Source organism: Rhinoraja longicauda, chromosome 9 (assembly GCF_053455715.1).
Source record: "Rhinoraja longicauda isolate Sanriku21f chromosome 9, sRhiLon1.1, whole genome shotgun sequence".
In the NCBI taxonomy this organism is placed as follows: domain Eukaryota; kingdom Metazoa; phylum Chordata; class Chondrichthyes; order Rajiformes; family Arhynchobatidae; genus Rhinoraja; species Rhinoraja longicauda.
Window position 1 is genome coordinate 28,417,445 of NC_135961.1, and position 13,372 is coordinate 28,430,816.

At 41.0% G+C, this 13,372-nt stretch overlaps 1 protein-coding gene across 1 annotated transcript in view; it reads right to left on the reverse strand.

Annotated features, from left to right (window-relative positions):
• Positions 1 to 1,769: 1,769 nt before the first annotated feature.
• The window catches only part of camkmt (calmodulin-lysine N-methyltransferase), a 259,217-nt gene continuing 247,614 nt past the window's right edge, over positions 1,770 to 13,372 (reverse strand). The window contains exon 11 of the mRNA XM_078405833.1: positions 1,770 to 2,175. Within this exon, the coding sequence (XP_078261959.1) occupies positions 2,074 to 2,175 (102 nt within the window). The 3' untranslated portion in view covers positions 1,770 to 2,073. The remainder of the gene's footprint in view (positions 2,176 to 13,372) is intronic.

Here is a 13,372-nt window from a genome sequence, read left to right on the forward strand (position 1 = left end):
TTCTTACCAAGGTGCTAATTAAAAACAATTTTCCTTCTCAGTTTGCAACACTAAGCCTCCATCATTTGCTCAGCTTCTTGGATTCTGCTACTGTATACACAGCTACAAGTAGATCCCAGTATTAACTGCTAAGCCCTTCTTTCAGGTTTTGCTTAACAATAAGAAAGGAGAAAGACAAAGAAGGAAAGTGCACTGAAAAGCACAAACAGGAATGCTGAAGCAAAAAAGAAAATTGCAATTGTGGGCAACATCTCTGAGTATTGACTTCATTCAAAAGGTCCAATCAAAATAGCATTTGGATATATAGCATTAACTATCATCTAGGTTCAGGAACAGCTTCTGCCCTGCTGCCATCAGGCTATTAAACACTACAACCTCCAAATAAGCTACATGAACATGGGCATTGGGCATTGGTTTTGTCTGTTTGCACTATTATTGTTTGTTTTTATGTGTATATATATGTATACATATATATATATATATATATATATGAGTGTATACTGAACTTTTTTTTCATTTATTATATTGTTTACAGCATACTATGTTTACATATTTTGTTGTGCTACTGCAAGTAAGAATTTCATTGTTCTGCTTGGACATAAAATGCCCTTGAAATACATTCAGACCAGGCATTCTTCACTAGTGTTAAGATGGTTGATGCCACCTCAATGCAAATGTGTGCAGGTACAGAGATTTTCCTGAGATTATATATATATAGATATATATATATATACACTGATCAGCCAAAACATTATGACCACTGACAGGCAAAGTGAATAACATTGATTATCTTGTTACAATGGCACCTGTCAAGGGGTGGGATGTATTAGGCAGCAAGTGAACAGGCAGTTCGTGAAGTTGATGTGTTAGATGCAGGAGAATGGGCAGGAGTAAAGACCTGAGCGACTTTGACAAGGGCCAAATTGTTATGGCCAGACGACTGGGTCAGAGCATCTCTGAAACGGCAAGGCTTGTGGGGTGCTCCTGGTCAGCAGTGGTGAGTACCTACCGACAGTGGTCCGAGGAGGGACAAACCACAAACCGGCGACACGGTGGTGGGCGCCCAAGGCTCATCGATGCGCGAGGGCAACAAAGGCTATCCCAACTGGTCCGAACCGACAGAAGGTCTACTGTGGCACAAGTCACAGAAAATTTTAATGGTCGTCACAGGAGGAATGTGTCACAATACACAGTGCATCGCACCCTGCTGCATATGGTGCTGCACACGGAAGACCAACAGCATGTTAGGCAGGTGGTCAGAATGTTTTGGCTGATCGGTGTATATATATATATGGAAATATTTAAGGATTGCTTTGGGAATTTCATCAAATGGAGGTTTAACAGTAATAATCCCAAAGTGTAGATTTTTTTTAAAATTACCCACGGGTGAGTTGATCAAACCAAGTATTGCAACAAGCGGTTGATTCTCTAAATAAGGTTAGAAACTCTTGGATTCCTTGCATCTCAACAGATAATGACCACTCAGCACACCCCTTCATCTTAACACAACACACTGCGGCTAATCATGTATAATTGGAAAGGAGGGGCAGAGTGTTGGACAAGCCTTGTCTCACTAAATGTTAAGTAGTCAAGTTTACACTGATAGGTAAAGTAAACAGAAGTGTAAACCACCCAGGCTTTAAGCATCTTTGCAGCAAATGGAGTTATGCCAAAATAGAAATAGGTATTTGCAGATTCGTTATTAAGAATCGAGATTTTTTTTTTTAAAACAAACTTTATTGAAAAATAAATGCGTATAATGTTCTTCAGGTAAGAAAACAGCATTAGGAAAAAAAATCTTTAAAATAATAGACTTTACATTTTAAACAGCAAAGCAATCAGAGAAATAAAAACAATTCCATGTATACAAGCACCTTCATTGAGGCAAACTGCTTTAATTGGGGAGATGTTGGCATTACAAATTCTGCCGATTTGTTGGGGTAAGCTTACAGTGGTACTCTTCAACTAAACAATCTGTCCTTCTGTAATAGGAGAAAGCGATAGTGAGCTGTACTTCTCTGTTGATGAGTGAGGCCTTGAGAAGAACCGAAGAAAGCATCAGTCCGTCCATGGTCAGCTTGGATGAGGACAGATCACTGTTCCCTGCTTAGTTAAAGTGATGAGCACAGGATAGTGGAGGTTCTCATCATATTTTTCTGTTTTTTCATTCTTCATCTGAGAAAGCAAAACAGAATCATTTGGATACGTTATAATTTAAGCTCTTGGTTCCTTTGCTTCCCTCTTCCTCTTTGACTTTATTTTTCTTTTCCCCCCTCCTCCCGGTTCCTTGCATCATTTCCTATTCCCTCATTACCTTGTCACGATCTACTTAGATGTGTTTTGTGTCCTGGTTTGAGAACTGCAATACTACCCACGTAAAACGGAATTATTGAATTTTGGTACATGGATTTCAGTAAGGCATTTGGTAAAGCATTCGACAAGGTTCTGCATGGTAGGCTGCTCTGGAAGGTTAGATTGCATGGGATCCAAGGAGAGATAGGTGAATGGATAGCAAATTGGCTCCATGGAAGGAAGCAGAGGGTAATGGTGGAAGTTGCTTCTCGGACTGGATGCCTGTGACAAGGGTGTGCCTCAGGGTTTGGTGCTGGGCCCTTTACTGTTTGTCATCTACATCAATGATTTGGATGAGAACATACAGGGCAAGATTAGCAAGTTTGCTGATGATACAAAAGTTAGTAGTTTTGCAGATAGTGAAGATGGTTGTGAAAGATTGCAGCAGGATCTGGATCGATTGGCCAGATGGGCTGAGGAATGGTTGATGGAATTTAATGCAGAGAAGTGTGAGGTGTTGCATTTTGGGACGTCTAACAAGGGCAGGACCTACACAGTGAATGGTAGGCCTCTGGGGAGTGTTGTAGAGCAAAGGAATCTAGGAGTGCAGGTGCATGGTTCCTTGAAGGTCGAGTTGCAGGTAGATAAGGTGGTCAAAAAGGCTTTTGGCACATTGGCCTTCATCAGTCAGAATTTTGAGCATAGAAGTTGGGAGGTCATGTTGCAGTTGTATAAGACGTTGGTGAGACTGCTTTTGGAATATTGTGTTCAGTTCTGGGCACCATGTCATAGGAAAGATATTGTCAAGCTTGAAAGGGTTCTGAAAAGATTTACGAGGATGTTGCCAGGACTAGAGGGTGTGAGCTATAGGGAGAGGTTGAGTAGGCTGGGTCTCTATTCGATGGAGCGCAGGAGGATGAGGGGGGATCTTATAGAGGTCTACAAAATCATGAGAGGAATACATCGGGCAGATGCACAGAGTCTCTTGTCCAGAGTAGGGGAATCGAGGACCAGAGGACAAAGGTTCAAGGTGAAGGGGAAAAGATTTAATAGGATCCGAGGTGTAACTTTTTCACACAAAGGCTGGTGGGTGTATGGGACAAGCTGCCAGATGAGGTAGTTGAGGCTGGGACTATTCCATCATTTAAGAATCAGACAGCTACATGGATAGGACAGGTTGGAGGGTTATGGACCAAGCGCAGGCAGGTGGGACTAATGTAGCTGGGACATTGTTGGCCAGTATGGGCGAGTTGGGCCAAAGGGCCGGTTTCCACACTGTATCACTCTTTGACTCTATGGTTACATTTCAAGTTTGATCCACAACATGCACTGAGATAAATAAAGATACCAGGAACTGTAGGTGCTGGTGTACAAAAGTAGATGTAACATGCTGCAGTAACTCAGCAGGTCAGGCAGCATCTGTGGAGAATAGGTGATTTTTCTTAAGTCTGAAGAAGGGTCCTGTGCTGGGACGTCACCTGTTCATGTTCTCCAGAGATACTGCCTGATCTGGTGAGTTATTCCAGCTATTTGTGTCTTTTCCTGAGATGAAAGATCTCAGGAAAGCAAGAGACACTTTTTTTTGGTCTCTTATAATCAGGCATCCGGCCCCAGCCCAAGGTTAGAAATGAAATGTGAAGTGAGGAGGGGGGGGGGGGGGAAGAGAAAAAAAGTTGTAAAAAAGTCAGGACTTCTGCTCCAGAATGCCATCCAGTGCTATCTGCTTGAAGAGTGAACATTGGACAAGAGTGAAATTGGCTACAACTCTGAAGCCCCCAGTTGGGATTAGAAAAAGCAAACCTTTGTCTTTCTGACAAAGTACAGCCATGCACCAGGTTGCTGGATGGGTCCAGTTGCTTATGAAATGATATAATTTAGGCTTTCATAAGAGAACGGCATAGGGTGGGGAAGGAAATCAAAAGAAAATTCAACTTCTCCAGTTGATGAGTTCTAAATGTTACTCTTGGCAACAGGGTGACTGATATAGGTCTACTTGGCAACCTATGCCAGGAAACTGTTCGAGGGCCATTCCATTTTATCTAGCAGATGACTAATGAGCTGAACTGGGATGAAAATCACCAGTCACACTATATTGTAGACCAAAGGAACTTTTCACAAATGTTGTCTGATCCATTGAGTTAGTCCAGCACGTTTTGTTTTCTTTAGCTAGTCTATATTCTTTCTCTGAGATGGAATGGTAAAAAAATTAAAGATCTAAAAAAATAGGCTATTGGATTATGTCCCTGCACTTAACAAAAATCAAAGGCACTCTCTAAGTGTCATCATATTTCAAAATAATTTGACACATTACAACGAGATCTGATTTGATCTAAATCTATTCCTGCATTTTGCGGTGTGAATACAAAGGATCATTGCATCAGAGGTAGAAAAGAGATATTTCAAACATGTTGGACTTTCTGTTAATATTGTAAAGTCAAGTTCAATCTCCATTCCTGGCAAGACACAAGTTAATTGTCAATACAGCCACAACCTGGTTTTCAATCAGCCCTGGTTTTGTGGAAAGGACAAAATATTAAAATCAACAAAATTGTGTCAGAAATTGACAGGCAAAGCCAGGATCAAATATGTCCCTTGTCCTCCAAAGTAAGATTGACATTGAAGGATGCAAAGTGCTGGAGTAACTCAGCGGGTCAGGCAGCATCTCTGGAGAACATGGATAGGTAATGTCTTGGTTGAAACCCTTCTTCTATAAACCACTATCAAACACAGCCAAAAGATTCTACGATGGAAAAGGGTGGGGAATCAGGACGACCCCTTGTTGACAGATCAAACATGCAACTTGGCACGTTTATCAGAAACAGCCCAAGTGCCCAGCACTTTGTGTTCTTTTGTATATTAACCAGCATTTGCAGTTCTTTGTATCTATAAGATTCACATTGCTTGTGTTCATGTAAAGACACTGTGTAGACTACAATGTATAGACTACAATGACGGGAAAGTAACAAAGTTCCAACTGAAGCTTGAATGTGAAGAATGCAAAAGAAGAAAGGGGAAAAAAGAGAAAATAATTGGTTTATATACAAAAACACGAGAAAATGTATTTTGTTAGAAGAGTGCATTTTACGGCAGTAGGACAAACACAGACAGAAATAGCAGGACAGGCACTGTACAATATATATTTACAAGTAGGTTGTAATCAGTGCTACTGAAACCCCTACATGACAAAGGATAAAATATGTGGCATTCACATGGAGGTGAAAAGTTTAAGAGGCAAAGCTTTTCCTCCTGATCAGTGTTAATCATCATCATGGGTGGTTGGTAAGTCCATTTTTCTTGCATAACTACTAGGATCATAATCAATTTTCCCCCCAAAAGGTATAAGGCCGGGATCACCATTTCCTGTAGAGGGCAGCTGGGGGTGGTCGACGTGAAGAGCTAATGCAAAGGGTAAAATTAAAATTCATGAATCCCTTCACAAATCGTTTGTGTAACAAGATTAAGATGAGACAGCAGAAAAGAGCTTGCATTATCAGCCTTTTTATAGTTCTCCAGCTGGTTGTACTCTATGCTAGAACAGTGGGGATAAGAGGATAACGTACAGCCTTAAGAAAGCAAAATGCTTCTGCGTCCAGAAGATGTATTGGTTGAATTGCAAAGGGAATGAAAACAACATGTCTAGAAATGTCAGTAAGAGTCGACCCACGCACAACATACTGTACACAAAAACAAACTGTGTGCTCCATAAACACCATCAGATCACCTGTCACATATTCATTATTCCTACCATCAGGCATTCTTTCAATCCTCTGAAATCAGAAATAGCAACTCGGCTCTGACAACTCCATGCAAGAATCCTCCATCTTTTCAACGTAGTTATAATTTTTTTTTGCTGTAACATTATATTTTGCACTCCAGTTATTTTTCTCTTTGCACTGCCTATTGTACTTGTAGAAACAAGGAACTGCAAATGCTTTAGGTTAGTTTAGATTAGCTTACAAAAACAGCGTGAAAACAGGCCTCTCGGCCCACTGAACCACACCGATCCTCATACACCAGCACTATCCTACACACTAGGGACAATTTACAATTTTTACCGAAACCAATTGACCAAAAGACCTGAACGCCTTTGGAGTGTGGGAGGAAACCGGAGCTCGCCAAGAAAACCCTGCGGTCACAAGGAGAATGTAAAGCTCCGTCCAGACAGCCTCTGTAGTCAGGAACAAACCCGGGTCTCTGGTGCTGTAAGGCAGCAGCTCTACTACTATGCCATCGTGCTGCTGGTTTACAAAAAAGGACACAAAGTGCTGGAGTAACTCATTGGGTCAGGCAGCATCGCTGGTGAACATGGATAGGTGACGTTTCGTGTCAAGGTCATTCTCCAGACCCTTCTTCAGATTGTACTTGTGTTTGGCTTGTACTCATGTATGGCATCATTTGACTGGATGTTGGTTACTGCCATTATGATTCAGCTCTGCCAGACCTGAACTGAGTACCATATAACTGACCCGCATACCTCATACATAAATTGGGTGCAATACCTTCTTTGCCATCTTCCGAACTTGATCCATTTTGAATTAACTTCACCTCACAGTTGCTAAAATTCAAAACTAAATGTTCACATTATTAGGTTTAACCATTGCAAAACTCTTCTCACGCCTAGAAAAGCCCCAAATATTTCCCAGTACCACAGTCATCAAGTTCTCACTATGAATATCTTGGGTCAGTATTTATCAGGGACTGAACTGAACAACAGCAAGAATAAAAGACATAAAGTGCTGGAGTAACTCAATGGGTCAGATAGCATCCCTGGAGAACATGGATAAGTGATGACTCGGGACTGAACCCTTCATCAGACCCAGTAACACTGCTATTGCTGTGAGGCTGATGTGGAGAGCTGGAGAAAGTCACCTCCTGGCTCTGCAAACTCTACCAGTATGAAAGGATAAGAACAATGTCATCACCTCTAAGTTCCTCTCGAAGTCACACATCCTGACTGAAAATATAATGCAGTTTTTTCCATCAGTGTTGGGCCTAAATCCTGCAACTCTCTCCTTAATATCAGTACAGTGGACCCATCCGAACATAACTGGGTAGTTTAGTTTAGTTTAAGTTATTGTCACGTGGTCCAAGGTCCAGTGAAAATTTTTTGTTGCATGTGAACCAGTCAGGGTAAAGACTATACATGATTACAATCGCACCGTCCATAGTCTACAGATACATGATAAAGGGAATAACGTTTAGTGCAAGATAAGGTCCAGTAAAGTCTGATTAATGATAGTCCGAGGGTCTTCAATACGATGGATAGTGAGGACTGCTCTCTAGATGTTGGTCGGATGGTTCAGTATGGGCAATGAACCCCACTTTTACTGCATCACCCGTACTTTTAGAATGCATTTTAATAAAATACTGCACCTTCAAGTTTCGCAAATGTTTGTATAATCAAGAAGTTCATCCAACCATTTCATCCACCTTCCCCAAGCTTCACTGGCTCCATTTCCGAGGAAATTAACTGAAAGATCCTTGTCCTCTATCATATTTATAACAGCCTCACCCTGAGTATTCCTATTTCTCTACAATTGCTTCTGCAGCCAAAGCGATCAGTTATTGGACTTTCAACCGGCACAGTGGCGCAGCTGGTAGAGTTGCTGCCTCACAGCGCCAGAATCCCGGGTTCAATCCTGATCTTGGGTGCCGTCAGTGTGGGAGTTTGCATGTTCTCCCTGTGACCATGTGGGTTTCCTCTGGGTGCTCTGATTTACTCCCACATCCCAAACACATATGAGTTTGTAAGTTTAATTGGCCTCTGTAAAATTGCCCCTGTGTGTAGGGAGTGAATGAGAAAGCGGAAAAAATAGAACTAGTGTGAACGGGTGATTGATGGTCGGTGTGGACTCAATAGGCCGAAGGGCCTATTTCCATGCTGTAACTCTAAAATAAACAAAACCTATTTAAAGGATAGGAAATATTCTGATTGGCATACTTCATGCTGATTCCAAAGCTAATCGACTTGTTTACAATTGAATGATTTACTTAGGAGACAATATTCCATGCAACAGAGCAAAGGGCTTCCGCAGTAAAATTGGAAATTTAGAAATTTAGTATTTTTTGAAGAGGATATAAAATTGTTCTGATTGCAAGAACTTCAAAAGGGAAAAGTCCATTATATGTGGAAGAATAATGGCCCCTTCTCTGTTCAAATGATACATTATGCAAGACTACGAACGTTGGTTCACTGAGAGGAAAACTCCCTCAGAAATTTGAGGAGATTCCACCTGTCGCTGAATTCTCTTAACAAATCTCTACAGGTGTATGGCAGAAAGTGTTATTATTAATCTGCAGATCATCCAGCTATCTGCAGCAGAAATAAATGCTTTATGAATTACAGTCACCAGCAAATACTGCCTGATTTGCAATGCTCCATTACTTGTTTGGCCAAAACATCATATTCCCTTCAAAGTTGTCATGAGTTTCAAGAAAATGCTGCATTTATGGTTTTAAAGTGAACTGAATTCAATGTAACCTGTCTGATTGTTAACATCATAAGGACCTTTCCCCTGATGAGGTTTATATCCTTATATGTTGGTCAAACTCTCTGGCCCTGTTCAAACTAAAATTATTCTGAGATACTTTAAAAATTAACTTCTTATATCCACATTGTCTCCTTGTTCTAATTATCTTCAGCCACTTTTAATCTTCTTGTTACCTGACCGAGTCTAATTTATGTCACTGAATTTCCTTTTCTCCCTTGTTTTATCACATCACGAATGCTGGATAAATTGTTTCTGATATTCTATCCTCAGTCCTTCAATTTCTTTGACTGAGATACATGCTCGGTCCTGTCAAAGTCCTCAATAGCCAATTTTCAGATCACATGTCTGGCAATTTTCAATGCAACAATGTTTTGAGTTGAACGGTGATAAAGAAAGCCTAACTATATGGGCATGCAGCAAAGATGCTTGCTCCAGAGTCAATAAAATAAGGTTAATTTGATAAAGGTGATGCCTGTGATTATTGACCATTGAATGTACCCTGTCAATATAAATCTTTCAACAGACAAGATAGTCATGCAGTCATTTACAGCTCACATTTGTATGTCAAAGCATTTCATGTTACTTAAGTAGGTGAGCAAAACTCAAACTGTAGGGAATTCTACACATTTAACTTTCACAAACACACTGGATTAGGATTTAGAATTCCACATGCTAAGGGATATTCAAGGAAATTAACTAATTTTCATTTGACAAAAGATAGAGAAGGGCTGCTGTTCCAAATCTTTTAACTAAGGAATACATTAATATATGAGAGCACCGTTTAGAATTTGAACCACGATCACAGTGGACAGGAGTACAAAATTAGCTCGCCTCAGGCAAAATTGCAGATTAGAATCATAAATCCCACTGAGTAATGTATAACTGGGATAAGCACCCAAATAAAAGCAGTTAGTTATGCCAATTGACAAGTACAAAAGTAACTGAATAAAACATTCAGGGAAAGGATAAAAATCTGTGTAAGAATAGACATTCATGATTAAATGCTCTATGGAACACAATGGCATTTGTACAATTTAACTTATTGCAGAATTTGTCTGGTCAAATTTCAATTGTAGATTATAAAGCTGGTGTGATATTCTTGGGCTTTATTGACAGAAAGATTTTATATGTTTAGTTGACCATGGAAATTGTAAAATTCTCAATAATGATCGAAGAAATGGGAATGGGAGTCACAGCAAAGCAACTTCCTGATAGCTCAGAGGTGTGGTTCAAAGAACAGAACCATACAGCACAAGAACAGGCCCTTTGGCCCACAATGTCTGTGCCACACATGATGCCGAGACCAACTCTCATCTATGTGCCCATATTCCCTATCCCTTCATTCCCTGCATATCCATATGCCTATCCAAAAGTCTATTAAATGCCACTATCGTATCTGACTCAACCACAACCTTCCGACAGTGCATTCCAGTTACTCACTACCCTCTGTGTAAAAAAAACCTGCCCCGCACATCTCCTTTAAATTTTGCCCATCTCACCTTAAAGCTATGCTCTGTAGTATTTAATTTTTCCAACCTGGAAAGAAGGTTCTGGCTGTCTACGCAATCCATGTCTTGAACACTATGGACAGAGCCCTGACGACACATCATCTGACTATAAATCAACCCACTCAGCCAATGAATATTGAACTGCACGGGAAAGATGGATAAAGAAAATTAAATCGGTTAAATCAAAACAACTGCACAAATAAGCTTTTTAATGCATCAGGGTTCAAAATGTTGTGATTGTAGTCTTTCATGCTGTATTGCCACTGAAATTATGATATATTAAACATTTGAATACATTTCATGCTGTAAAAAGAAATCAGTATTAAGTAAATTTGCTTAATACTCTCACTCCCACTCCTACTCTGTTGTCACTTTCAGGAATTCATCTATTAAGGCTACTCATACAATTTCAGCTGAATGTGACAGCAATCCCTGAATAGTAAAATAAAAGTATGTCCTTCTCTGCAAAAAATTACAATATTCCACACAGGATTCTTTATTATAGTTGAAAAGAGCACATAGGAAGAGCCAAACAAGATCGGTTCTGTTTCCATGCCTAGTCACAGATCAAAGAGACTCCTCGTTTAGACCTTTTCCCACCCAAAAGTCTAGAATTGAATGTATTGACAATTAGATAACAATAATAGTAAGCATAAAGAGTTTGTTGACTGATGAAATATTTTACTTGGATAAACAGTATTATGTAAGGAGGCATAATAGGAAACTAACTAAATGAGCATGCTTCAAAGAAGTTTGTAATAAGGAACTGCACATTCTGGTTAAAGCAAAGATAGACACAAAAAGCTGGAGTAACTCAGTGGGACAGGCAGCATCTCTGGAGAGAAAGAATGGGTGACGTTTCGGGTCGAGACACTTCTTTAGACTGGTTAGGGATAAGGGAAATGAGAGATATAGTCGGTGATGTGGAGAGGTAAAGAATGAATGAAAGATATGCAAAAAAAGTAACGATGATGAAGGAAACAGGCCACTGTAAACTGTTTGTAGGGTGAAAATGAGAAGCAACTGCGACGTGTGTGGGGGAGGGAGAGGGAGAGAGGGAATGCTGGGGCTACCTGAAGTGAGAGAAATCAATATTCATACCACTGGGCTGTAAGCTGCCCAAGCAAAATATGAGATGCTGTTCCTGCATGCTTCAGAGACAATAAAATAAGGTTAATTGGAAAAAGGTGATGTCTGTAATTATTGACCATTGAAAGTACTCAGTCGATATAAATCTTTCAACAGACAAGATAGTCAAGCAGTCGCTTGCTCGACTGTATGTCGAACGTTCTATGAAAAACTGCAGGCAATTCTGATATTTTGCCATCACAAACGGACATATTGAACTTAGAGTCATATGGAATTACGCACAAAAAAACAAAACTTTGTGCATCTGATACAGACTGTTTATAATAAATTCTGTGAAGTGCTCTTGGAGCTTAAAAAACTTTGGATTTTGAGATTGACACCATGATGCAGAATTTGGAGGAACATTGAGTAGACAACATCTGTGGAGGGAAATGGACATTCATCGTTTCAGGTCGTGATCCTACATCTTGTTTGTGCTTTCAAAAATATTGTTGCTACATTATGCTAACTGGTTACATTTGAAGATGAAATAGTTGAAGTATTAAATGAAAAAGGTTCAATGGAGTGAATGATGATTTCCTGAAGGAAAACCTTCACTCAAGGATATTTGTAAGATTCAAGACCAAGCACCAGTAGGCTATCAAACGGGGTTTCTCTTTTTCCATTATAGATGAGGCTCTCACTAGAGTCTCCTCTATATCCCGCAGATCCGCTCTTGCTCCCCCTCTCCCCATTCGTAACAAGGATAGAGTCCCCCTTGTCCTCAACTTCCACCCATTAGCCATCGTATACAACTAATTATCCTCCAACATTTCTGTCACTTCCAACGGGATCCCACTACAGGCCACATCTTCCCATCTTCTCCCCTTTCTGCTTTCCTCAGAGACCGTTCCCTCCGTAACTCCCTGGTCTACTCGTCCCTTCCCACCCAAACCACCCCCTCCCCAGGTACTTTCCCCTGCAACCGCAGGAGATGCAACACCTGTCCCTTTACCTCCCCCCTCCATCCAAGGACCCAAACAGTCTTTCCAGGTGAGGCAGAGGTTCACCTGCACCTCCTCCAACCTCCTCTATTGTATCCACTCTTCCAGATTTCAACTTCTCTACATCGGCGAGACCAAACGCAGGCTCGGCGATCATTTCGCTCAACACCTTCGCTCAGTCCGCCTTAACCACCTGATCTCCCGGTGGCTCAGCACTTCAAATCCCCCTCCCACTCCCAGTCTGACCTTTCTGTCATGGGCCTCCTCCATTGTCATAGTGAGGCCCAGTGCAAATTGGAGGAACAGCGTCTCATATTTCGCTTGGGCAGTTTACACCCCAGCGGTATGAACATTGACTTCTCTAACTTCAGATAGTTCCTCTGTCCCTCTCTTTCCCCTCCCCCTTCCCAGTTCTCCCACTGTCTTCCTGTCTCCTACTACATCCTATCTTTGTCCCGCCCCCTCCCCTGACATCAGTCTGAAGAAGGGTCTTGACCCGAAACGTCACCGATTCCTTCTCCTGAGATACTGCCTGACCCGCTGAGTTACTCCAGCATTTTGTGTCTACCTTCGATTTGAACCAGCATCTGCAGTTATTTTCCTACACTGACTTCACACCGATGTCAACCTAGTCATGAAACCTGCAGACAAGGGCGGTGCCATTGGAGTCTGGCGGACAGACCTCTACATTGTGTAGGAGGGAACTACAGATGCTGGTTTAAACTGAAGATATACACAAAAAGCTGGAGTAACTCAGCGGGACAGGCAGCATCTCTGGAGAGAAGGAATAGGTGACGTTTCTGGTCGAAACCCTTCTTCAGACTAGATGACAGCTCTCAGATAATTTCTTATACCCAACCCTAACTAGATAGTTTGGTTTAGGTTTAGGGTTAGGTTTATTATTGCCGTGTGTACCGAGGTACAGTCAAAAGCTTTGTTTTGCATGCTATTCAAACAGATCAGATATACTGTACACAAATACAATCAAGTCAAACTCAAGTACAATAGA